Source organism: Anastrepha obliqua, chromosome 5, assembly GCF_027943255.1.
Source record: "Anastrepha obliqua isolate idAnaObli1 chromosome 5, idAnaObli1_1.0, whole genome shotgun sequence".
NCBI lineage: Eukaryota > Metazoa > Arthropoda > Insecta > Diptera > Tephritidae > Anastrepha > Anastrepha obliqua.
Window position 1 is genome coordinate 128,040,086 of NC_072896.1, and position 27,146 is coordinate 128,067,231.

At 35.4% G+C, this 27,146-nt stretch overlaps 1 protein-coding gene and 1 long non-coding RNA gene across 3 annotated transcripts in view; one reads left to right on the forward strand and one right to left on the reverse strand.

Annotated features, from left to right (window-relative positions):
• Window positions 1-332: 332 nt before the first annotated feature.
• LOC129248610 (uncharacterized) lies at window positions 333-10,246 on the forward strand. Of its 2 annotated transcripts, none has more exons than XM_054888231.1 (5): window positions 333-716; window positions 5,730-6,316; window positions 6,371-6,545; window positions 6,609-6,822; window positions 7,634-10,246. In XM_054888231.1, exons 1-5 carry the CDS (start codon window positions 629-631, stop codon window positions 7,839-7,841), a joined length of 1,272 nt encoding a protein of 423 aa, XP_054744206.1. In that variant the 5' UTR covers window positions 333-628; the 3' UTR covers window positions 7,842-10,246. The 2 variants fall into 2 exon arrangements, with proteins under 2 accessions (XP_054744206.1, XP_054744207.1); XM_054888232.1 differs by having other exon boundaries at window positions 631-716; window positions 5,675-6,316.
• Window positions 6,968-27,146, reverse strand: part of LOC129248612 (uncharacterized) — a 48,216-nt gene continuing 28,037 nt past the window's right edge. The window contains exons 2-3 of the long non-coding RNA XR_008582632.1: window positions 9,225-9,484; window positions 6,968-7,040 (exon numbers count right to left, since the gene is read on the reverse strand). This is a non-coding gene — a long non-coding RNA (uncharacterized LOC129248612). The remainder of the gene's footprint in view (window positions 7,041-9,224; window positions 9,485-27,146) is intronic.

The following is a 27,146-nucleotide window of genomic DNA, read 5'->3' on the forward strand; positions in this document are numbered from 1 at the left end:
CAATTGAGAGCTTTGAATTCAACATTCTTCCGTTATATTCATTTAAATGTTTGGTTCTACAAAGTTTTAAGTTTAGCGCTTTTTGAACCGAATTGGATCTACGCTTGAAAGAGATGTACTACTAAAATGTTCTCTGCTACTAATACAGTTAAGTAAATTTCTCTCTCTCTTTCTGGATGTGAAAATGAGAAATTATTCATATTTGGCCAGTGTTTGCCTCAATGATCTCGTAGCTTACTTATCAGAGGAAGCGTCCTACCATTACATATCTGTCGTTTTCTTTTGCACAATCGGTTTGAGATATCAAATGAGTATGTATTCTTATTAAATATGTATGTGCAGAAACTTTGTAGTGTGCAATTTTTCGCAGTTGTGACAAAATTAATTTAGTCAAACTGATTAAAACAAACAAATACAAACGCTGGCAAACCGTGCGTTTTCAGTTCAATTTGTGATAACGAATGTGAGGTGTTATCGGGATGGTAAACTTGTGGGTGATGCTGAATTTTTCCTGAAGTATTGACCATAGAGCGCTCGGCTTTACGCGTCAGTCTTCTAAGCGTTTCTGCCAAGCGAAGTTCATTTAGTCATTTAGCTTCAACCAATTAAACTCAATTTATGGTGATACATGTGCGTTCGTGAATTGCAATACCTACACTACATAAATTTCTGTGCCTGCAATAATTGCCGATTACACTTACAAAAGAATTATTACAGTAAGTGGGAACCCATTTTTTTATTGGTTGGTGTGCTTTTTTTCTTTAAATGTGCATGTGTATGTACGCATGCAGGTGAATAAGCTTTGAAATTTATTGCTCGACATACACCATAATATAAAAACATTCAAGACAAGTGCATCCATGGACAAATGGAAATAAAAAGTGCACTATTTATTATGACACCTGCAGGAACTTTTTTTAATTTACAAAGCAATTACTGCTTAAGTATAGTGAACAAAAAAGTGTTCCATTAATGGTGACTTGCATTACTTATTTGATTTGGCATCGTTGGGGTCGTTTAAAGGATACCTATTAAATAAATTACATATTTCATTAGATATTTAATTTTTTTTTAATAATTCATCACAATTAAACTCGAAGTTCTCGCAAATAAATAATGTTTCCTGATGCTTTCCATTTCAATTCAACCGGGCTATTCGGGTCATGTTCTTCGATTTCGATGTAACTCAAATATGTTGCTCTCTGGTCAAAATAATGAGACACGTATTTTTTTGTTCGCCGGAAAAAAATTTTTTTCAAGAGTTATCGGCAATTTTGTTTTTCGGCTCAAACTCGATTTTTTTTAATTATATAAGAAAATTTTTTTTTTAAATGTCCATAACTTAGTCAAAAATGAACCGATTTTAATAATTCTGGGTTCAAAATGATCGTCATTACTTACAGAAGCGACTTAATGTAGAAAAAATTGCAAAAAAGTAGTTGAAAATTTTTTATTTAGCAAAAAAGAAAAAAAATTGAGATTTTTTCGAAATTCAATATTTCAAAAAGTGTATTTTTTTTTTATAACATTTTCCAAATCAAGAGGACACCTCAAACTTTAATTGAGCTGAATGCCTAGTAGCTAAAATGAGTTGTTTTTGAGTAATGAATTTTTGAGTCAAAAACCTGTTTCGCACTTTTTGTTTTTTACAAAATAAAAAATTTTCAAATACTTTTTTGCAACTGTTTCTACATGAAATCGCTCGTGTAAGTAATGACGATCATTTTGAACCCAGAATTATTAAAATCGGTTCATTTTTGACTAAGTTATGGACATTTAAAAAAAAAATTTTCTTATATAATTAAAAAAAATCGAGTTTGAGCCGAAAAACAAAATTGCCGATAACTCTTGAAAAAAAAATTTTTCGGGCGAACAAAAAAATACGTGTCTCATTATTTTGACCAGAGAGCAACATATTTGAGTTACATCGAAATCGAAGAACATGACCCGAATAGCCCGGTTGAATTGAAATGGAAAGCATCTCCTATTTTTAGTAGCGTTGAAAATTAATTTCTAATCTTATCAGGCATTCAAAGTACTTCTAAAGTGCTTGCCCCACCGACAGACATTTGAATGCAAAATATATACATGGCAGCAAGTCTTTGTCACATCATTTGGGATTTAATTATTGAAGTTGTCTACGCTGATATCAAAAATCTGTTTTCACTGTTTAATTTTCGTTTTTCATTTATTTTTCTTTTCGGAAAGAGCGAATGGTAATTTAAGTTTACAACTCATCGAAGCAAGATACATTTTGCAATATGTGTACATACACACACTAATACGAGTATGCATATATGTACATACATACAATCCTTTGCTGTCAAAGTAAGAAAAGTTACAAGGAATAGTCGAAAACAGTTACAGAATGTACACAAGGAGGACAGATTACCGAGTTTGCTATTTAGTTATGGTGAAAAAATGTGAGGGGAACTTTGGCTGCCACGTCACTTGGGAAATTCCGCAGCCTAATTCTGCACGATCATTTCCCATGTATTCACACACTCGTCCAATTAGTCGTTGTTCAGATGACCACAGAATGTTGTCATTGGTTGATTTTTTCGTATATCACTAACACAATATCTGTTTTTTCGTAAACAAACCGCTTCGTAAACCAAGTGACGTGAGCCCATTAGCTGATTCGTAGCATACCTCTAAAAATCTTTTCATCATGGAGTGTACGCATTATTCATGTATTCTTAAATGTATTTATGTAGGCACTTAGGCATATACATAAATACAAAGCAACAAAGCGGAGTCTCACGGACAGAGGCATAGGAAGACGAGCCTGTAGCATGAAGCTGGTCACAAATATGGTGTATCCAGACGTGGGCACTCTGAGCGTTGTGAGTCCTCCCGAAGTAATGCAGAAAGTAGTTCCGGGAAAGGAGTCTCCCCAGAAGGGGAGGAGGGATTGTTTTAGTGGTCACGCCACTCAACGCACGCAGTAGACGATAGTCGCTGTAAGTGCGAAGACATTTTGAACCCTTTCTCAGCCCCCAAAAAAAGTACATTGTATTTGTATCTTTATGTGTGGTATAGGCTTTCCTGATCCACATGTTTTCTCAAACAAAATTTACAAGCTTTTTGAAAACAATTTAAAAAAGTTCTTACTTTAGGATTTGTCTGTGCTAATTAATTCATATGTCTAATTCACATTTGAATTAATTAACTAATTCACAATTGAATTAATTCAACTTTTCATGCTTTTACTAATTTTTACTCAGATTAAAAAAGTTCTGCCCCAAGGAGAGCCTTTACTTTAAAAACATTCCGAAATCCCGATATAAAATGTTCCGTTAATATTGGCACCTCTATTAAATGTAATGTTTGTCTGTACATTGTCCCTTATGTGGTCATGCCCATATTTAGGCGTATTTTTATGTGATACGACTAGCCTTACCGATATAAGAAAGCGGAGGCAGTTCAATTTAAAATTGCAGTCACGTACATATTACCAAAAACTTAAATTTGTACTTGTACTTTACATCCGCTGAAAAATACTTAGGAACGACGCGTTGGCAACCATATATGCGCGTGCTTTATCGAGTCTAGAGCCGTAATGGTACCGTTTGGGCCGCCGTAGCCGAATGGGTTCTGTCATGAGAAATCTCCTCATAAAAAAAACATTTGTCGTTCGACTTTAAACTGGGGGTTGCTTCATTTGTGGAACAACATCAACACACACTACAAATAGGAGGAGGAGCTCGACACCTAACAGAAGTGTACGCGCCAATTAATTATTTTATTTTCTTAAGCGTTTTAAAAAGGATGGTTCTTAATGCGCGAAAGACTTCTAGCCAGATTGATAGGATAGTCGTTAGATTGTCAAAACAGGAACCCTGGAAGAGTGCTGCTGACATCCATCGAAAAAATTTTGTTCAACTCGAAAAGTCAATTATGAAAAGACCAGTTGCACTTCGATTGGTAGAAGCAGGGCTTTATTGTCGACTAGCAAGGAAGAACCCATTGGTAACAGCATCGCAACGACAACGCCGAATTGAGTTTGCTCGAAGGCACATATCTTGGACTCAAAATGAGTGGCGTTATATTTTATTCAGCGATGAAACGAAAATAAATAGAGTTAGTTCTGATGGTAGGAAGTACGTGTGGCGGTCAAAAAGTGCAGTATTCGACCTCAAGTTCGTCTCACTAATCATAAAGCAGGGGAGGCTCAATAATGGTGTGGGGCTCCCTTTCGTGGAACGGTGTCGGGCGAATTCAAGTACGTTGAGATACTTCAAAATGTAATGCTACCTTATATATATGTATACATATAATTGGCGCGTACATCCTTGTTTGGGTGTTTGGCCGAGCTTCTCCTCCCATTTTTTATGAGGAGTTTTTTCATGGCAGAAATACACTCGGAGGTTTGCCATTGCCGAGGGGCGACCGCTATTAGAAACAAAACTTTTTCTTAATTTTGATCTTTCACCGAGATTCGAACCTACGTTCTGTCTGTGAATTCCGAATGGTAGTCACGCACCAATCCATTTGGCTACGGCGGCCGCTATTACCTTATACGGAAGAGAATTCAGCGGTCATTTAGAAACATCAACAAGCACCGAAGCATCTTCGAGTGCCGACTTAAATCCAATAGAACATCTTTGGAAGCACGTGAAAAATGCACTCAGAATATCACAAGGCTAATACAGCATGGAAATTCATTCCGATTGGGCCTTGGAGAGGTTTATTAATGCCAATGAAAAGGCGCTGGGCAGCAGTAATAAAGCAAAACGGAATTAGCAAACGGAAGCAAAAAAATATTAATGTATACTTTTCCCTTTCGCCTGCCTTTTTTACGATTGGTCTATTATTTTGCTTCATTCTAGAGTATTTTCCTCAAAGGAGTGTCGCATTGTATAAACTTTTTTACATGAAGTAAAAAATATTATGTTTTTCTTAGATAGAAATACTGATACGGATTGAAAAAGTTTTAAATCTATGAAATAAAACCTAATATGCAAGGATTTAAGTTATTCTATTGAAAAAGTCTTAAATGGAAAGAACTGGGTATCGTCCTTAAGTAGATTCGCCACGACTATACGGAGCTTTGCAAGGAACATATAAAAACAGGAAGGTGCAGTTGCCGGCCCGTTCAGCTAACAAAGCTCGACTAAGAAATAGAGTCTGTGTGAATTCCAGTTAGTTTTGGGTGGACATTTTCCCAATTTTCGGTAATTCTCAATCAGTATTCAATTTGCTAAATGACATGACAAAAAAATTTAATTTAGATAACTGCAGCTATCGGATGCGATTCAGGAGGCTCTACGTTAAAATCTTTGTACAAGTCAACAAATTTTCAGTTTTTTCTTTTTTTGCGCAAAGATTGGCAAATTTAATAAATCATTTTTTTATGTAATTCAAATGAGGCACAAAAATTTACATTAAGAGTTTGAAAGAGCTTACATAACATATTCGCACGACGCCATATTCGTCTTTGGAGGGAAGAGCAACTAGCGAATGCAATTCTCGGAAATAAATTTGTTTCACTACTTTCTTAGCAAGAAATAATAATTGTGCGCTCATTCAATATGCAGAGATCTAAACTTCTATATGATTTTCTTAATCAAGAATTGTTGTTATAGGAGTTATTGTTACAATAACACATATACTCGTGTGTATGTACTTAATAAATTTAATCATGAACTGAATTCCATTTCAAAATTTATAGAATATGTCAGTACCGGAAATTGTGAATCTCAAAAGTGTGGTGGAACCTCATTTAGCGGGCGGTGCGTTAGAGTCGTACAGGTCTCGTTACCTTACCAAACCTGGGGATAATTATGGCAGCTGCATGCTGGCTATATCCGCCAACATCAAGCGTCCAAATGGACTCATCGAGGAGTTGTCCTTAATTGCAAAGCTACCGCCAGTAACCAACGATTTATATTGGCAAATATTCCAGCCCGAACGAACTTGCGTCACTGAGAATAAAGTGTATCAAACTGTTGTGCCAGAAATACATCGGCTACAAATCGAAGCTGGTATGCCTGAAGATAAGCTGTACGATGGTGTGCCTCGTTACTATGGCAGTCGGATATCGTTAGATGCCAATGCTACCAAAGTAGATCGCGATGCAGTTCTAGTACAAGAGAATCTCCAGACGTCCGGTTACAAAGCTGGGAATCGGCAGAAAATGTTCGATTTTGCACATGCGAAACTTGTCATGGAATGTATGGCCCAGTACCATGCGTTGCCAATTGCTTTGCGTCTTAAGAAACCCGACATTTTCGCCAAACATATACGTCCGTACTTCAATCGCTTCAATATGAACATTTCATTAGGAGATGAGATGAGGGACGAAATGCGTAGGGTGAGTTATTTCCAATCTAAAATATTTGGAGGCTATATTTGTCTAATTTCTTAGGAAGTATCCGAGGACCTACAGTTGGCCACCAATAACAATGAGGCAGCAATTGAGGAGATTATGAAACTATTTAAGTTGTATGATGATTGGCTGGAGCAACCAGAATCAGTTGATGGACCATATACCAGCCTGGTGCACTGCGACCTGTGGATCAATAACATCATGTTTCGATATGGTAAGAACCTATAAATTTTTATCGTAGCATTCATTGGTACTTAAAAGTTTCTCTCTTTTACAGATGACAAAGGCCAACCGATAAAGTTAAAAATTGTAGATTTCCAAATAGCCCAGTATGAGTCAGTTGCGCATGACATTATATTTTTCCTATTCTCAAGCGTCGAATCTGCAACGCTGGAGGACGATTTCGAAAACCTTTTGAAAATCTATTATGATGCCTTTATACAAAACTTAGAAACAGTGCAGGTTTCTACTAAAACCTATACTTTCGAGAGGTGGGCATTACGAGTATTAAGGGGACAGATACCTGTAAACGGCCATATTTTCACTGATTTTCTTTAAAAATATTTAAAATGAAGAAGTCAATATATTTTTTTCAAAAATGGCATACAGTTTATTTATACATTAAAATAATATAAATTTTTTTTTTTATATTAATCATTTAAAATGTCCAGGAAGGTCACAGCGGGGCTTCTCAATCGGCGTCAGTGACCTGAATACAAAAAAATAAAATTTTTTTTGTTTATTAATGTCATAATTTCTATATGAATTAAAAACAAATGGAAAAACAATTCGCGGAATAAAATATTTCAAAAAAAGAATTTGGGGGCGAATTTTCCTACTATTTTTGCTTCGAAAAAATTATTTCGAAAACTTGTAAATTCACATAGAAAGTAATATCATAAAAAAATGTGTGCAAAATTTCAGGGAGATCGGTCAATAACTTTTCGAGTTATCGTGTACGCCAATTCGAAAAATGTAGTTTTGGGAAAAAACCGTCTAAAGTTTGAATACAACTTAACTATACCTCTCCCAGTGCTCGAACGCAAAGAATGGAGTCGTCCCAGTTGACGATCTATAATATAAAAAATACTTAAATTTACGTTCTAAAAATGTTTTGACATATTCTTAAAGGATTATATTAACATTTATGAGAAAAAAATTTTTTTTTTCGAAATTTTACAGGTATCTACCCCCATAATCAAAGTATTTTATTTTATGTGATACATGTTCATGTCCACAATTTACTAATTATTTATTTCCTATTTTTTCTTGAAAATACTTTCGATTTGCATATCTGAACAGCTTTCTAAGTGAAGTACGACGCGTGGGACCAATTGAAATTCCACACCCGATTTTCATGACAAAAATAATTTTGGCCGATAACAGCACCCTTCCAGATGATTTCAAGGACGTAGACATATCATTTTTAAGTAAGAATCGTGGACTGAAGGCGGTTACCGATCGAATGGAAGATATTGTGCGTGTGGCGAAAAAGTTTAAAATATATTAATTTAGCTTTTGGATTTTGGTTAAAATATGAAACTGCACTGCAGTACCTGAGAAATTAAATGGGTTTGGGGGTTCTTTTTGGGAAGTAGAAGAAGACTTTTAGATACTGATTTGTTGATAGAGAAATTTATAATGAATTGCAAAAATTAAACAGCTAATTATTTGGCAAAGGGCACTAATTATTTGATAGTTATGCCTTATTTTATTCATTTATTTATTTATTTAGTTTAACACAACAACCACGGGTTATATTTCAGCGTTAGATCCCAATGCTATTACAAGTGAGCATAAGAAATTAAAAAGTTATACTATTTGAATTTAACTTCTAAACCTTATTAAATTACAATTAAATTACATTATTGACGAAGGGTAAGAGTAAGATTTGAGGAAAAAAACAAGAGTAATACAAGAATTTAACGAAGTAGAGTAGAGACAAAGGATTAGAGTATAAAGTTTGCTACGTTTATATGAATATAAGCAAGCATCTTTGGGAAATAGCTATTTCAAAATATAAAACAAGTTCCCGGATCTTTGAAGTTGAGAAAATGTACGAGGTGTGCTCAAAAAGTATCGCGAATTTTGAATTTTCGCATGTTACGTATATTCGAATTTCAATTTTTTTGTGGCGATATGTTGGTACTCATGTCTCTAACTTATGCCGACGAGTTCGGCCATTTTGAATGTTCAGTTAATTATTGACAGCTGCTTTGCTTGCACATGTTTCGGCTCGTCTTCGATTTTTACCTATTCAAAAAGATGGATTCAAGAAACTGTATCAAATTTTGTGTGAATAACGAAATTAAGTGCGCGGATGCATTCCGAATGTTGACTGTGTCATACGGAGAAGCTACTTTGGACCAAAGCAATGTTTATCGGTGGTACAAAATGTTCTCAGAAGGTCGAGAAGATGTGGACGACGAAAAGCGTACCGGACGCCTGAGCACCTTAACAACGGACGAAAAAATTGATGAAGTGAAGAAAATGGTGTTGGCCAATCGTCGAATCACCGTTAGAGAAGCTGCTGAGGATCTAGACATATCGATTGGCTCGTGCCATTTGATTTTTTTCAATGATTTGGGCATGAGACGGGCCGCCACAAAATTCGTACCAAAACGTCTCAATTTCAACCAAATGTAGCATCGTATGATCATTGCTAATGAGATGTTGGACTCTGTCCGCGACGAATCGTGGGTTCATGGTTATGACGTGGAAACCAAAGCTCAATCATCTCAATGGAAGCTGCCGCACGAACCAATCACGAAAAAATCGCGCCAAGTTCACTCGAATGTAAAAGTTTTGCTTACCGTTTTCGTCGATTGCAGGGGCGTCTCATGTTCATCATGAGTTCTTGCCACAGGGTAAAACGGTCAATAAGGATTATTACCTGCAAGTTATGCGCATCCAAAAACGCCCGGATTTGTGGAAGAACAAAAATTGGCTCTTCCATCACGATAAGGCCCCTGCTCACACATCCTTGCTTGTGCGCGACTTTTTGGCCGAAAACAACACACTAATGATGCCACAGCCACCGTATTCCCCAGATCTGGCCCCCTGTGACTTTTCTTGTTCCCGAAACTGAAGAGGCCCATGAAAGGACAACGCTACGCTACGATTGACGAGATAAAGACTTCGATGCCGGAGGAGCTGAAAAAGATAGAAAAAAATGATTTTTTGAAGTGCTTCGAAGATTGCAAAAAATGTTGGCAAAAGTGCATAATATCTCATGGGGATTACTGGGACAAAATAGATATTAATGAATAAATAAATAATTTTTGAAAAAACACAAAATTCGCGATACTTTTTGAACACACCTCGTATACCCCCAAACTTGGTGAAGAGGTTAGCTTACGGCAATTGTGCTTGGAAGCAAAAAAAAAATTTTGTTTCGGGCTTTCATTTTTCTTGCACGTTTAAGATTTTTTGGAATTTTATTTTGAGATTTTTGATCAAAATGGTTTGAAACATTGTGTCCGCGTTCGGATATTAGTGTCCGGTTATTGGGATGATATTTGTATGGAAAAATTTACCAATTTTGTCCGGCTATTGAAGCTGCCTGCTTATAAGGGCTGCACGCAATATGTGCGTGAAGAAATAGTTTTCTTGTCTATTATTTAGGCATTACTGTTTCGGATTTTAAATGTCATTTGGAATGTCATAGTGCAATGACATAAAGGGCGCCGGACAGCGATTACATTTTTTTGTCAGTTTGCTTCATTTTTCAAAAAATATTTAACCCGCTTAGTGAATATATTTTTTTGCAAATGGAAGTAAACAAATAAAAAAGAATTAATCTTTTACCGCATATGAGTCCATTTATTAAATTTTATTTTATTTATAAGTATTATAAAATAACTCAAACTATTTTAATCCATCAAATATATATTTAGCAATAATAAAACGCAAAAACATTGTCTATAGTTTTATGACATTTCGAAATAACCTCACTTTTGTGCGAGTGGGTGAAAAAGCAGATTTGAAGTACGGGTGAGTCATTTTCAAAAACGATAGCGTAAGTTATTTTTGAAAAATAACTGTTTTTTATACTTTAAAGCTAGTTTTAATATATAGCTTCGTAAAAGAAACATATGTACCATACATTTAAAACTTTTTCATTATTTTTCTTTCCTTTCCACTGTGAAACAAGTTTTTTTCAACGCTTTATTAATTCATGTAGTAAGCCAATTGAAAAAAAAAATTTAAACAAACTGAGCTAAGCAAAAAAATTGTGCAAAAATATAAAAAAATAATAATGTTTTTGTTTTATAGATACAGTGGCTTCGTCGTACGTACTTAGCGTTCAAATTTAAACCAGATTTTCTAAACGATAAATTAATTTCATTTCATTTTCATTTTATCACATATACAAAATTGTGCTTACATTCAAACTTTTCATACTGTAAAATACAATTCGGAAAATTCGTGCCAAAACGAATATTCGCCCGAAAATAGGATGCGTGATCCCGTTAAACTTCTACCGCGCAGTCAATATTTGCACCAAATTTCATAAAAAGCGCCACAGTTTTTAGTTTTCCTCAGTTTTGAAGTGGTAAACACAGTTCTTGCATGATGGATCGGTCAGAAAAACAGGCAATGTAAGTAATAATAACTTAAAGAATTAAGTTAAAGTAATAATAAATTAAACAATTTAAAACTAATAATTTAAAGAATGCTAGTCGAAAATATTTTGAAGAAGTAATTGTACTATTAAGAATGTTTTCCGAAGATGAAATAAATGAAAGTGACGGTGTTGCTTGTCGAACTAGCAAAAGAGAAGCTATATTTTTCACGTCCACCTAAAACTATGCTTTATTATTTCCTGGCAATCTTTCACAGCTGTCTGTTAACAACAATGTTAAATAATTTTTTACCCGCGCGGAGAACAGTTATTTTCATATATGCACGTATATTTTTTATCAGTGATAAGCCAATATGCTTGACTGATTGCCCGTCACTATTTGCAAAAAGTTCAACCACAAAGGTTATCCGACATGTAAACCCATTGATATTAAAAGGTGTAAGTACAAAGTTTCGCATGCAAAAATAAAGCGAGCAAAATAATCATTTCATTGAGCGAAGCTTGTTGACTGATAAGCTAGGATTGCTTTTTTTTACATTTATTTACATGTATTGATTTCGTACTGTAATCTCATTCATTAAGCTAGAAGAAAAGTACATTTGTACGTACTTATATAAAAATATGAGACACAGCAGTTTTCTTGACTTACAATTAAGGTCACATTTGGAAAGAAAGTAAAGATAAAGACTCGAAAGAAGAAATACAATCTCCCAAAAACATTGTTTCCTACTATTGTATAAACCGTAGTGCTGTATTTATTTTTGTTAACAGTCTCCTGTCCAGTACAAGATCATCTCAGTTTACCAGATATCGAGTTATCCGTTGCGATTTAAGATTTTCAGTTCAATTTACACTGAAAAATAGAGTCCTAGTAATGCAAAATGTCCATTGCCCTTAAATATCAATACAGTGCAGTAATAGGCAGGCAGTTGTTCTGTCAGCCGCTCTCACAAAAAAAATTGATAAACTGCAGAAAGAAAAAATTACATGCAATAAAACGTATACAAGCAATCAAGAGGGATAAACAGTTTCCTATATGCATACTAGCGGACCCTCACCCGCTTCGCTGGGTGAAAGAAAAATATAAATGAAATGTGTTCTTTGTTTTTTTTCTTATTTCATCATTTAATTCATGCTCGGCCATTATTTTGTGACTTATTCTAATAACAATGTTTTATTTATTTTAGTTACTTACTCTAATGATTGTAAACTCACAACTTATTCTAAAGCTTTCTGATACACAACATTTTTGGTTTTATTTTCATGCGGTGTATAAATATGAAGTAACGATGGTTTCCCTACTCGAGAACATCCTACATACAGTTGCCCATGTCCAAAGCATGGATAAGTTAGGTCAATTCCACATAATTGAAGTGTTTGACCTTGAGACTTATTGATTGTAATAGCAAAAGCAAGGCGAATGGGAAATTGAAGTCGCTTAAAATCAAAAGGCAAATCTGTTGAAATCATTGGAATGCGCGGAATCAAAACATCTTCACCTTTAAATTTGCCTTTCAAAATTGTTGCTTCAATTACATTGTTCATTGTCCGTTTCACTGCTAATCTTGTCCCATTGCATAGTTTCGGCTGATTGATATTTCGCAACATAATGATCACTGCGCCGACTTTCAATTGCAAACGATGTGGTGGCAAGCCAGGCAAATTAAGTGAATTCAAAAATTCAATTGGATAATTCACTACATCGTCGGGATTAGTGATTGAATCAATTGATTTATAGGTGACAACTTCACCTGGAATTGATTTCATTGACATCGACATTTTTGGCAGCTAATATAGCTCTCTCGCTTAGCCAATCTTTATTTCGATAGTTTTGCGCAATATTTGGGAATACATTTTGCACTAATTGTACTCTTGATTCTGTTACGGTACAAAAATTAGTTGGAAATGTGATCATGCCTGTATTCTTATCAATTGGTTTTCGTCCATTTCCAATTTGCAACAAATGTTCGGAAAATTCAGCAGCTGTTGGATCATTCTGTAACTGCACACGAACATTAGTAGTTAATGTGAGTTTTTGAACATATCTCCACAGATTAGAAGATTTAAGGCACGCTCTCAATTCATCGGCTGCTGTTGATTTGGGAATAACAGGCAAAGTTTGTCGAAAATCACCGGCCAATAGAATTAGTGCACCACCAAATATGTTTGTGTTATTTCGAAAATCTTTCAGTGTTCTATTTAAGGCGTCCAGTGATTTTTTATGAGCCATCTTACATTCATCCCATACAATAATTTTACGTGTTTGTAAAACCTTTCCCATTCCAGAATTTTTAGAAATGTTGCAAGTTAGTTCTTCATTTACTTGCATATTTAATGGTAACTTTAATGCAGAATGTGCAGTGCGACCGCCGTCCAATAAAGTTGCCGCTATTCCAGATGATGCCAAAGCCAATGCAATATTATTCTGTGATCGAATGGTGGCCAAAATTAACGACAACAAAAACGTTTTTCCAGTCCCACCTGGTGTATCTAAGAAGAATATTCCTCCTCTTTCATTTGCAACATTGTCTATAATTATGGCATATGCCTGCCTTTGTTCAGTGTTTAATTTTGGTAGGTTTGTTGTTACAAATGTGTTCAGATCATTTCGATCATATTCTTTTTCACGTCTTAATTCTGCATTGTATGCATCATGCATCGGACGATTTGGTGCGATCATACCTAACTCACTTCGATTTTAATTAATGCCTCATTATATAATTCACCTGTATAATTCAAATTTGGATTTGCAGTAATGCGACGTACTTGATGTAGGATATCTTCTGTCATGTATTCTTGGTAAGTACTCCACAATTCTTTTGGGTTTGCTGGGAAACATGTAGCAATAATGATGGCAAATAGTGTTCTTATTTGGTGTGGAGAACTTGTTGCACATGCATCCATAAGAGTTGCATCCCCATCATTTTCAAGCAAATTCAATTCTTTGCACGCTTGCTGATAAGTACAACAAAGATGACCATTAACTCGTTTCAAACTTTCGAATGATCTTGGGCCGGGAATATCAACTAAGAGTAAACGTAAATAGAAACATTCCACTTTACTTGGATGCACAGTGTAAAGTCGTCCGATTGCATCACCCAAATGAACACCTGGATATCCATCTACAGGTATTCCTCGTTGCCTTCGTACCCAGGACCTTGATGATGCATTCCAAGTATAATATTTAGGAAAATTTAAATAAAGCAATGTTCTTGCAAATGAATCTGTTTCACATAAGTTGAAAAATGCAGTTAGTGTTGTTGCTGGTGGTCGTTCGGCCATTTGTTGAGCAGTATTTTCAGTGAAATAAACACTTTGTTCATTTTCTAAATGGACTGACAAATGAATAACAGCTGGATGGCGATCATGAATCGGAAATGATAATATTCTCCAAACTGCTTCGTTGCTACTAATGTATCTTCCCATTTAGTAATTAGTAATTTCATCATTTCGATTTACAACTCCAAATACTGCTATGTCACTTCCTTTATTGATATATGTATTTGCATAAGTATTTGATGGATTTTACGGAGTTACAATATTCAACATTTATATGTGTGTTAAATGTTTTCGATAATAATTTGGAATACGGAACTATCCAACGGTTATCGATCTCCACATCTTGATTATTTATTTTCACAGTGACTGTTTTTCTATTCTCTTCTGGTGATTTTCTACGGTACAGTGGATATCTATCATTTCCAGTCATTGTTTCAGCAATTAATTGCCTTGGGTGGTTTTTTGAACATTTACCATCAACCATACATGGAGAATTTTGATTAAACGTACCATACGGTCCATGAATCATGTTTTTGGTTACAGTAGTATGTAATTCTGGATCTTCATTTATATCTGGAATTTCAGCACATATAATATGATCAATTTTATCTGTGGTAAGTTTTTGTTTTAACCAAATCAAAATATGCGCATGAGGCAAACCTCTTTTTTGCCATTCCACAGAATACATGAAACATTGTACATCTCCGTAAACTTTATGTTTTACAATGAAATCCATTAGAGACTGTAGCTTTCGTCTAAACACTCTTGCAGTAATGTCATGCCTATCAGTAGCTGATTGCCCAGTATATATGTAAATGATTTTTAATATCATCCCATTTCGGATTGCATGTGAAAGTTATGAATAAGTCGGGTCGACCATAATTTCTGACATAACACATTGCATCTTGGGCGTATTCATGCATATGCCTTGCATTGCCTGTACACGATGAAGGTAATATTACCATTTGACCAATGTTATTAACGTTGGTATCGTTGTTAATTGCATCTCGTAAATGTATGTATTCGTCACAGCGTAATTTTCTTTGGTTGAATCTAATGTAATTCAATCGTTCAGTTTCTATTTTCGCATACATGTCAACAATATACTGATGAAATATAGTAATTTACGACATTTTAAAATGTGATTCTCTTGATTTTCTCTTATCATGATTTTGTATGCATAATAATTCATTGCGCTTACAGTTTTATTTGTTTCTTGACCATTTGCTGGATTTATTTGTTTTATATCAACCGAATAACCATCTTCACCACGACAGAACATAAGAGGATATTGTAATGCATCATATTTTCGATGCGTTTCATTAACACGTTGCAGTGTATGATTTCTTCTTTGCAAAACAATATCTCTTTGTTGAAATTCATCTCCAGATATAACAATTGCAACCTCATTGCTTGAAGTTGGTTGATTGTATCTTCCGCGATGTTCGCCGGCAGGCGTTTTATTTGCATCAATTTTAATTTTATGATTATCAGACGACAATCTTTCGATTGTTGTTTTAAAACTTTGCACCAAAACATTGTGTGTGTGTAATAAATCTTGTAACTCTCTCATAATGACTCTGTTTATATAATATTTCTGGAAAATGCACACCGTGCTTCAAGTTCATCATCGTTGTCATTAATGAAATAAATTTGCAAAAATTTTGACTCTTGATCGGGTAGTGGTAGTAATGAACCTATTAAGTGATATGCTTCCCCTTGAATCTGAAAAAAGCCATAATTTGTGTCCATAAAATCTAATGATTCATTAGATGTGTCAGCGAATGTTGTTGAACGTTGAAGTTTATGTATTACCTTGAACGTTGGCATGAAGTTATCGGTTATAATTTTTCCAGCACCAAAAGATGTCATTTGAAAACATGAATTATGTGTGGAAATTTTTTCAAGAAAATGTTTGGAATCGGGTGATGTTCCCGATAATAATGTAGCTAATGGTTCGGGCGGATATTGTATGTCTGATAAACGAACTTTTCCTGCAGCGCGGGAATTTCAATGCTTGACAAAATCCGCAAATTTTATCCATACTTCCAATGACAACATATTTGTGAGATGAATAAACAAGTTGTGAATTATATTGAAATGCTGCATCATTCACATTTACAGAATTGATATTTATTGGCGGATTTTGAGAACGTGACCTAGTACGATCTCTTTGTTGACTTAATCTATCAGCATGATTTTCCTCACTTTCATTTTGTCTGTGATTTTGCACATTTCTATTGTGACGTGTATTACGTCCGATGTTAGTATGTCTTCTACCTCTTGGCATTTCTTTTACCGAATCAAAGTGGTCTTTTTTATGTCACTCTGAGCTCTTGATTGCTACTTTTCTTGTTTTTAAACTGGAATTCAAATTAACATACTGTTAGCGCCATCTTTTAAAAATATAATTGAACTGTGAGCACGCGTTGAAATGAAAATTACACAGAACAGAAATGGGAAATGATCAGCAAAAATAATATATATTTTTGAAATTTTTCTTGAAAATATCTACGGAAAGTGTGAAAACAATCTCTTTTCTTAAATATCTTAAGTAAAAACTTCTAAAATATTAATTATTTTTGCCGATTTCTGTTGTGTGTATTTTTCACACCATTTATTCACTGTTTCACTTGTTATCAATCATTTGCAAAATTAATATAAAAAAAAAATAAATAATTGGCGCGTACACTTCTGTTAGGTGTTTGGCCGAGCTCCTCCTCCTATTTGTGGTGTGCGTCTTGATGTTGTTCCACAAATGGAGGGACCTACAGTTTCAAGCCGACTCCGAATGGCAGATATTTTTATGAGGAGCTTTTTCATGGCAGAAATACACTCGGAGGTTTGCCATTACCTGCCGAGGGGCGACCGCTATTAGAAAAATGTTTTTATTAATTTTGCTTTCACCGAGATTCGAACCAACGACCTCTCAGTGAATTCCGAATGGTGATCACGCACCAACCCATTCGGCTACGGCGGCCGCCGCAAAATTAATATATATTTTGTAAATTTTTCGTGAAAATATCGTTGGAAAATGTGAAAACAATCTCTTCTCTTAAATATTTCTGACGCACTTTTTTTATCTCTTTGGTTGATGCCTGGAAACTGCTTCACTTGAACACTTTACCAAATAAAACCCTTTCTTGTTAGTTTTAACACTTACTTTCACTATGCACTATTACTGATAACCTTTGGTAATCTTCTAAGAAAACGGCCTTGCTTAAGTACTTTTTTTAGCGACAACCTGTTTAGGTTCGTTGAGCTAATGGTTTTGCTTCGGTTATCCCGAAGTGTGGGTGTAAAGAAGAAGTATTTAAGCAAAGTGTTAAGTTAGTCACAGCAGCATTGTGTTACGATTAATTATTGCAGGCGGTCAGCTACAGCTGTGCCTGCTAATTTGTATGTTTCTATTCTATGCGAATGCAGGCGTGCAGCCACTGCTGTATGAATATATGTATATGTATGTATGTTTGCATTCCATTGAAATGTATGTAATGGAATGAAAATTTAGGCATAAATACTGCTGCGTTAACTTGTACATATGTGAGTAAAATGTACGCTCCATGCAACCGTTTAGAATAACAACCACATGCGTAAAAAGAACGCTGCCTCGTGTATACTGTGTGTTGACGAAGAAGTAAAGGAGATTTTAACCAAACATAGTTACAAACCTTCTCCACATGTGTCTCTTCAATGTGGCAAAGTTTGGTTAAAATCGGTTGAGCCATTCTCCGTAAAGTTCATCACAACGCGAAAAACGGCTGAATTTTTATACATAATATATAGAATGTATGTATGCGTGTATGTACATATGTACATAGCATAACTTAATTTGAAGCCACATAACGGCATTAATAGTTGAAATGCCCTCTGACCTGATTAATTCTTTGGTAAATTGGGCGAAGAATTAATTTTCCTTGCTTCAAATATACATACATTTAAGCACAGTTATGTATGTACTTATGGAAGTATGTATGTATGTATGTATGTGTAGACCTATATGTCGTATATCTACCATTACTACAGGCGCGGAAATGATGGAAAAATTCACTGAAAATGAGATTTGTCGTTGGATTGATTACAAAAATTTCTTCGAATTGATTACAAAAATGTTATATAATTTTATTTGTACACTCGTATGGAGATATTTCACATTACTATGTATTTAAGTCACAATGCATAATTTCTTTGTTCAAGTACAGACTGCAATAATGGCATAGTAAATTTCTTGAAAGTTTTTAGTATCAAAGTTATGACTACATAGAATAAGAGATTAGAATATTAGATCGCCGAGATGGCCGTGAGACCTTCCGCGTCAAAATTCAAAACGACGGGACTATTTTTTCGATATTTATGGGGAGAAACTATAAGTTAACATTACTATCGTACGTTCGGCTGAATTCCATGAAATAATAAGAAAAAAATTCCCGATTTCGAAAAAAAAAAACAGTTATGGGCTCTCCAACAAGGACCAAGTACAGCCTCTCAGTATCAGACTGTGATTAAGCTGACAGAATAAAACTTAAAGAACTGCTTGGAATATTTTAAAATTTGCATGAAGTTTTTTTCTGAAAAATCAGATATATGTACATACATATATATCTATAACTATTGCGAAGGCGGAAACCAATTGTTTTTCGATCATTTTTTATTGTTGTCCTAAGTATGCAGCGGACAACAACTGATTCTTATAAGACCATCACCACGCAAAATGCACCAGTTGCAGTTGCAAGAGTAGAAACGCGAAGTTTCATTCACTTCAGGAACGCGAAATTCACTAGAAGCGCACCAATTTGGCGCTAGTGGATCTTCCTACAGAGACTTGATGCTTAATTTAACGAAATAAATCCTGACCTCCTTCGCTTTTCCTTCCATGTGCTGCGCTGAAAAGGCGATTTATAATAAAAGAAAGTCGCTAAGAGTCGAAAACACTCCACGACGGCTAAGGTTTAATACATACATACATACACACTCCTATATCACATATGTATGTGCGTTTATATTTATGTACGAATGGATGAATATAACCGGTCAATAACATTTACACCAGGCCCACATTTGGAAATTCAAATGGCAATAATTAATAGGAATTGTGTAGATATTTTAGAATATGTACCACATCGCTGATTACATTGACGCATTTCGTTGACAAAAATGGCGATTCAGTCAGTGAGTAAATAAACTCTTAGCATTGCCGTTTAAACAATAAAGAAAACTCCTTAGAAAAGATAGTATGGGAACGTAAAAATACAAACATATATACGTTCATATATATTTATATAGGTATGTAGATAGGGGAAAGTAGGGCTAAATAAAAATAAAAAAGTAAATAATATTGTAAAATTAAAAAACAAAAATAAAAATTGGCGCGAATACTTTTGTTAGCTAATTTGGGTGAGCTCCCCCTCCTATTTGTGGGGTGCGGTTTGTATTACTCCACAAATGGAGGGCCCTACAGTTTTAAGCCGACTTCGAGTGGCAAATGATTTTTTATGAGGAGCTTTTTCATGGCAGAAATATATTTGGCAGTTTGCCATTGCCTGCCGAAGGGCGACCGCTATTAGAAAAAACGTTTTCTATCATTTTGCTGTTCCATTCGGCTACGGCGGCCGAAAAATACACACATACATATTTTCCATACATACTTCAATAGCGGTGCAATCCAAACAAATAGTTTTTAAATAAATATGCGGAAATGACCCGAATTTGTTCTTTTGTGCTGTGTGAACAATTCGAGGCGATATCCATTAACAATATTTTTAATTAGATGAAAATATGTGTTAACTTTTACTTAGTACATTGAAATAGTGAGTGGGCATAAAGTAAGGTGAATTCGGTTGTAAAATGAAAAATCTTTATTTATTCTTGTAAATCAATTTCATCCCCTTCAAAATAATCCCCTCTCGATGAAATACACTTATGCCAACGATTTTTCCTATCCCGAAACATGCCAAATAGTCCATTTCCGGTATAGTCATCAGCACCTTCTTCGATTCAGCTTTTATCTCCTCAATCGACTCGAAACGTGATCCCCGGAGTGGTCAGGTGGAAGGAATTCATAGTGCATCACACCACGAAAATCGAAAAAAACTGTCATCATGACCTTTATTTTTGAACGACTTTGCCGTGCTCTTTTCGATCTGGCCTCGCCTTTAGCACGATATTCGATTGATTGGTCGGTTGTTTCAGGGTCGTAAGCATAAATCCAAGTCTCATCTCCCGTAATGATGCATTTGAGTTTGTCCTGAAAGTCTGAAAGCATTGTTTCACACACATCAACGCGACGACTTTTTTCCAAGAAATTGAGAGTTTTCGGTACCAAACGAGATTTGACTTTTCGTAGGCCCAAATGGTCTTTCAAAATGGTTTTCACAGATCCTTCTGATATTCCGATCATATCAGTAAGGTCTTTAACAGTCAACCGACGATTTTTGAGCACTAACTCCTTCACTTTATTGACGTGTTGGTCATCTGTTGACGTCGATGGTCGTCCGGAGCGCTCCAAGTCATCAACACGTTCTCGACCCTCTTTGAAGTCTTTGTACCACTTATAAACATTTTGCGACATGGTCGAATCACCAAATGCCTTCTGCAACAAGCTAAACGTTTCCGCAGCCGAAATTTCATTCCGCAAACAAAATTTGATGGCACTTCTCTGCTCAATCAAATCAGACATTGTAAAAATCGAAAAATGCACTCTTGGTCGTTTGGTAAACACAAGCGTAAATATATTACTGATAATGACATTCACATGAAAGTTGGCCCAGATGTTATTAACAGTGCTGCCAACTGATGAAAAAAATAACTAGAGCGAAATTTTAATCCCGCCAAGTTTAACAAATAAATTCACCTTACATTTTGCCCACAGTAGTATACACATATGTACATACATGATGTATGATATGTACATCCCATTGGTAAATCTCAAGCACATTCTTTTATCGGTCAAATGGTGAATGCCTCACGAAGTTTTAGTATATCTGAGGAAAACGGTATGAATAATGCGACAAACGAAATTATATTATAAAATTTTTAAATTTAAAAACATAAAAAAAATACTTACATTACACAGGTTGCATAAAAAAATTTAAGGTATATTCCATTATAGTGACCATTACAAGACCTGGAATCATTTCACTCAACCTCAACTCTAGACAATTTTGTGTTAAGCTCTTAACTTATATCCTTGCGAGATCAAATTCACTGATGAAGAGCAGTGAGTTAATAAAACTTCGCTAGAGGAGCGAAATTGGTTCAACAGGAATTTCTGCCTGAGATCTCACTTATTCTACGTTTATTTTTCAAGTACAAATTGTTATATTTCCCCGTATGTATTTTTTATCCATTCATACAAAAATTTGCAATTTTCCATAAACGCTTCACCAAGAAAGGTCTACGCTTGGAGATTACAAAATGGGAAACAGTGGACCTCTTCGCCCACTGGGTTCGTTTAAAAAGTCCTATTCAAAAATATGTTTACTATCTACAAATTGCAGAAAGCAAAATTTAAAACGATTTATATTATATTTATTCCTCTTTCTTTCCTATTCCATCGAAATTATCATTCAAAATTGCTGAAGTACATATGTATCCTCATTTAGTTTTTTATCAGACAGCCGATGGGACAGCCGCTTTCGGCATATGTAAATATAATAAATAAATAAGTGAATGTTTATTTGTGTGATGCTTTTGTTCAATTTTTTTATCACTTTGAAGTTATTGGCACTATAAAGAAAAAGCAATGCAGCGGAACAAAGGCAATGAGTGCAGTCGAACCAGCCATGGGGCACCAATTTGAGCTTCGGTGGAATTATCTACCGTATATACAACAAATACGTCCTCAACAAATAAATAAATGAGGGCGAATGTGGATATCCTTGTTTCGAAGCTTAATATCGGGCTAACAAATAAAACAACAAGAACATACTCGAGAGCAGCACAACAAAGAGGCGGAAATATTTTGATATTCTTGAATATGCATATACATACATACATCCATACATCCATATGTACCTTTGGTAGAGGTTTAATGAAATTGTGAAGGTGATTTTTTTTTCTTTAACGATTCTTATATTTTTTTAAAAGCGTTGTACAATTGCATCTAACATACTTACATAGGTATGTATTGTATATAAAAAAGGGTACCATTGAGCAATTTCCATTTGATAATTAAACTTGTTTTAAGAAGCATTTTACAATATAATCGCTACTGGCTCTCCATAAGGTCTGCCACCTTTGTGCTAATTGGGGCAAATTGCTATGAAAATTTTTTTCGTTACTTCAGTCACAGTTGGTATGCCAAGATCACGATGTAGGTCGCTATTCCTTATATAATATGGCGCATTTTCTATGCTCCGATTTGGAGCTACTAGGATATTGTTTTGCAGGCGTTGGATAGAGGTGGTGTAATTGGCTAGCACATTCCCAAAATTGTATACAGAAGGAGGAACCCGGTCTTAGTGTTTCTTTGTAAATAAGTAATTTGCTGCGGATTGATAACCTTGAGCGCCTATCAATGAAAATGAAAATGATGAGAATGCCTTGAAATAAAAAATAATTTTTAAAAAGGAACATAACTGTCGTATCCGCCCTCCCTATACACTTGTTATTAGTAACATTTTAACCAGTGTCCTAAGTTTACGTTTCACGGGGAATGGCTGTCAAAATCCATACAAAGCGCATTGCCGTGAAATACGCGTGAAAACATCGCGCAACATGCCAGCAACATGATGCCATCAACATTTTTTCTCACCTATTGAAAATGCACGTGTCATTTATGATATAATTGAGCACCAACTAACAATTCGTTTGCGAGTGTAGTGCCCGAGTTCAAATACTCTGAAGACACATTTTTTGAAGTGAAATGTCTTTGCAAAGAGTATAAGTAAATCTTCTTTATGTTTGTTTGTGTCCATATATATATATTATGTATGTGTGTCAGTTTGTTTAAAAACACCTTTCTTCCCAAAATTAGCCAACTGCTTCTGTGGCGATGCTCATAAAAATGACGTTTCTTTTGTTTGACAATCAATGTTGCTGAAGTTAGTACTGGCCTTTAAGCAAATCGCACATACATACACGCATACATACACCTATCCAAGAACTTATAAAGCTATTTAAGAACTTATAAATGCATAGTTATGTAAGTTATGTACATATGTATTTATATGTGCGTTCTCTATCTATGGCACAGCCACCCAGGTAATGATCTGTAGGGTGATTTAAAACCGCTGAAACGCTTGCTCTGCCGTGATCTTAAAGTGACCCCCATTTGGGTTGCCCTACCATCTGGTATTTAACGAGGACAAAACGAAGTACCATCTGCGATCAAAAAGTAGTCGTAGGACTCAATTTTTTACTCCCACATGACAGCTGATAGTTTTAATATTGAAATACACTTAGGATCTTTTGATTTTAGCGCATAAAGATTAGAAGGTGCCCTAAATTAAGTTTTTGTATATAATCTAATCTAACTAATATATTGTATGAATATTTATTGATCACAGTGTAAAACAACTACAAATGTAAATTATATAGACATCGTTTGAAACAAGTTCTTATATACATATATGTAGGTACGTACAAACAAATATGCATGCATTTTGAATAAAGTTCGCTGATTATGCAAATAAGGAAAGAAAATAAACATGGGCAGGTTGTTGAAAAAAAGTTAAAAAGTTGATAATAAAACTACTTTGTTGCGTTTAATAAGAAAAATGCAGCCATATGCACACACATATGTAAGTAAATATGTGTATATATGTATTGTATATCATAGCCTAGTAATGATATTTTTTTAATTTTAATTATTTTTTAAATTTTTTAATAGGACTAAGTTGGGGTCTCCCCATCTATCGTATATTGGCTTTACACGGCAATTGTCAGACCTATCCTAACATACGGCATATTAGTATGGTGGCCAGCTTTAGATAAATTGCACATTAAAAGAACCATGGCACACGTACAAAGAATGGCCAGTCTTTGCATTTGCGGGGCCCTTAGAACCACACCCACAGATGCACTAAATATCATGCTTAACATCTTACCAATAGAGCAGTACGGTAAGCAAACAGCTGCCAAAGCAACTCTCAGACTAAGAGAAATCGGCCTACTCAGAACGAACCAAAGAGGACACTCCTCAATTTTAGAACAATTCCCCTGCATTCCCAACACAACGGATTTCTGTAGAACCAAGGACATCAATTTGTATAAATCCTTCGTCACAGTATTTCCTTCCAAAGAGGAATGGGATAACGGGCTCATTGTTAAGATAAATAAAGTAAACATCTACACAGATGGCTCAAAACTGGATAACAAAGTAGGTGGAGGGGTCTACTCCGACAAACTCGGAGTATGCCAATCATTCCGCTTACCTGATCATTGCAGTGTATTTCAGGCGGAAGTCACTGCCATAAAAGAGGGGCTTAAAGAGATAAAAACGAGAGTATTATCCACAAATGAAGTCTTCATTTACTCGGACAGTCAAGCAGCAATAAAAGCGCTGGAATCAAAAACACACTCGTCAAAAACAGTTCTAGAATGTTTTAAACTACTAGATGACGTATCTAAGTGCTACAAGGTGCACCTTATCTGGGTACCGGGCCACAGGGACATTCCAGGAAATTGTAAGGCGGATGAACTTGCAAGAGCCGGTACAACGCTCGATCTCGAACCGGATAAGGCGCTGCTACCCATACCTATAGCCACTTGTAAATTACTTATAGACAGGGAAACCATCAAAAAGGTAAATACAATCTGGCAAAACCTTACAACATGCGAACTAAGCAGACAGACATGGCCGAACTGGAACAGCGGTCGATCGAAGATCTTGCTAAGATTCAACAGAGAATCTATAAGAAAAATGATAGGTGTTTTAACAGGTCATTGTTTAATAGGCAGCCACGCTAGAAGGTTAGGACTACCTTACTTCGATTTCTGTAGAAGCTGTCTAAATACAGAAGAAGAGGAAACAGTCAGACACCTTTTATGTGAGTGTGAAAGCCTAGCTAGGAGAAGGCTGCGCACCCTCGATACAGCATTTCTAACCGATGTAGCGGATATAGCCCATCTAAAGCTAACGAAGCTCTGCTCGTTTATTAAAGCAACCGGATGGTTTGAAAGGGAACACGTAGAGTAAGGATAAGCTCCAGTGGCATCACAATGGACCTGCCGAAGGTCTAAGTGTGTCTTACGACAACCACCCTACCTACCTACCTACCTAAATTTTTTAAAGCAGAGGACATTCGGCTTATGTTTCATTTTGATATTTATTAATGGTAAATAATATCGGTTTGCTATCAAGTCGAAGTAATTTGGACTACTTTAAATAAAAGTTCTTCGAAGCAGCGTCTCGATCCACCCAATTTTCCGGCTGAAGTTTCGGAGTTCAACTCGTTTGTCTAGCCGTGGGTACCGAACTAAATAGTCTTTCTCAACAGAGCATTGTCATAAATAAACACGGCGTTTCCATAGTATCATAATAAGAGCACAGGTATTGGCAAGGAATAGCTCTTCCAAATGCCCCATAAAGAGAAGGCACAGTTTTCTAAGTATCTGGCAGTTCCTTAATGCCCTTCCTCGACAATAAATCTTTGGGATTTTATTTCCGCACAGATGCTGCGTGGGGCGTTTACTCAGAATTTGTTTATGAGGGCTTCTTTAGTATTAGATTCCACTGTTTGAAAACATGAAAATAATACTTAATTGCCTTTATCGTAAAAACCATAATACGGATTCGTCACTAACTTTGAAAAAAAGAACGAAATCAAATCATATCAAAAATAAAGCAATATGTCCTCAATAAAAAATGTAAGATAAGACTCAAATTTCCTTTGCTTCAATGCGCTTGCTGCCGCTGTCAAGTGGCCCCACGGCAGGCAGTAGCAAAACACCTATGAATTTACCGCTGATTGGTATTGGCTGAGTATCTGACCTGAGTGCCTAGGTCATGTGTGTATTTATGTATTGTCGTAGCAAACCAAGGGGCGAGTATAAGTATTGCTACCGAACAGCGAAGTGCTTTCTCATTTGATCCAGTAATGAAGCGTGCCACGGGGCGCTTACTTCGAGTCTAATGTATAATTCACGCTACTATCCTTATTTTCGCATGCAAATGCGAACAACACGTTTTTTCGAAAACGATTGAAAAATTACCTTAAATAGTTGAATTAAGAATGCTTGAACATTCATATCCCGACAGTTGAATTGTGTACTCTTGCAAGCAGCTAATTATAACCTGCGCTGTAATATGCGCTTGTGGCTAAGTCATTTAACTCTGGTCCGTCCCACATTTCAATAGACATGCGATACAGCTTTTAGGTTATTGACGTGATAACGTCTTATAATTCGATTTAGCCGGCTGCACGCACGAAAAAATGTGTCGTAACCTTGCTCATTTGTCGTTACCTTGCTCATTGCCGTTACCTTGAATGAACTGCAAGCGAAAGCGCGGAACGAACGACAAAGCAAACAAAGCAAACGAACGGCAACGTTCGACATCTTGCTCTCTCCTACTTAAGTGAGCGTATATACATATGTATGTATATGCGCATATGTACATATATAAATTCACGTATTTGTATTTGCATATGCCTTCTTATTGATTATTATTAATTTGATTTACTTGAAGAATTTAAAATAAAACCAAGTTTGTTAATAATACCTGTTGTTTTAATGTTATTATTATTATATTATATATGAAGGAAAAAATGTATGGTAATATTTACCATATACCTTATAAGATATGTTGTATACTAATATATGTATATAAACATGCATATACATATACAATTTCGCGCAATTTTCAAAAAGAACAAATCTATATGTAAAGATGCATACAAGTCATATGGACATAACAAATATACAAATCTATTCCGTACGCAAGCAAATGGAAGCTAATGTGCTTGAACTGCAAGCGAGAGCGCGGAACGAACGACAAAGAGCACAATCGAC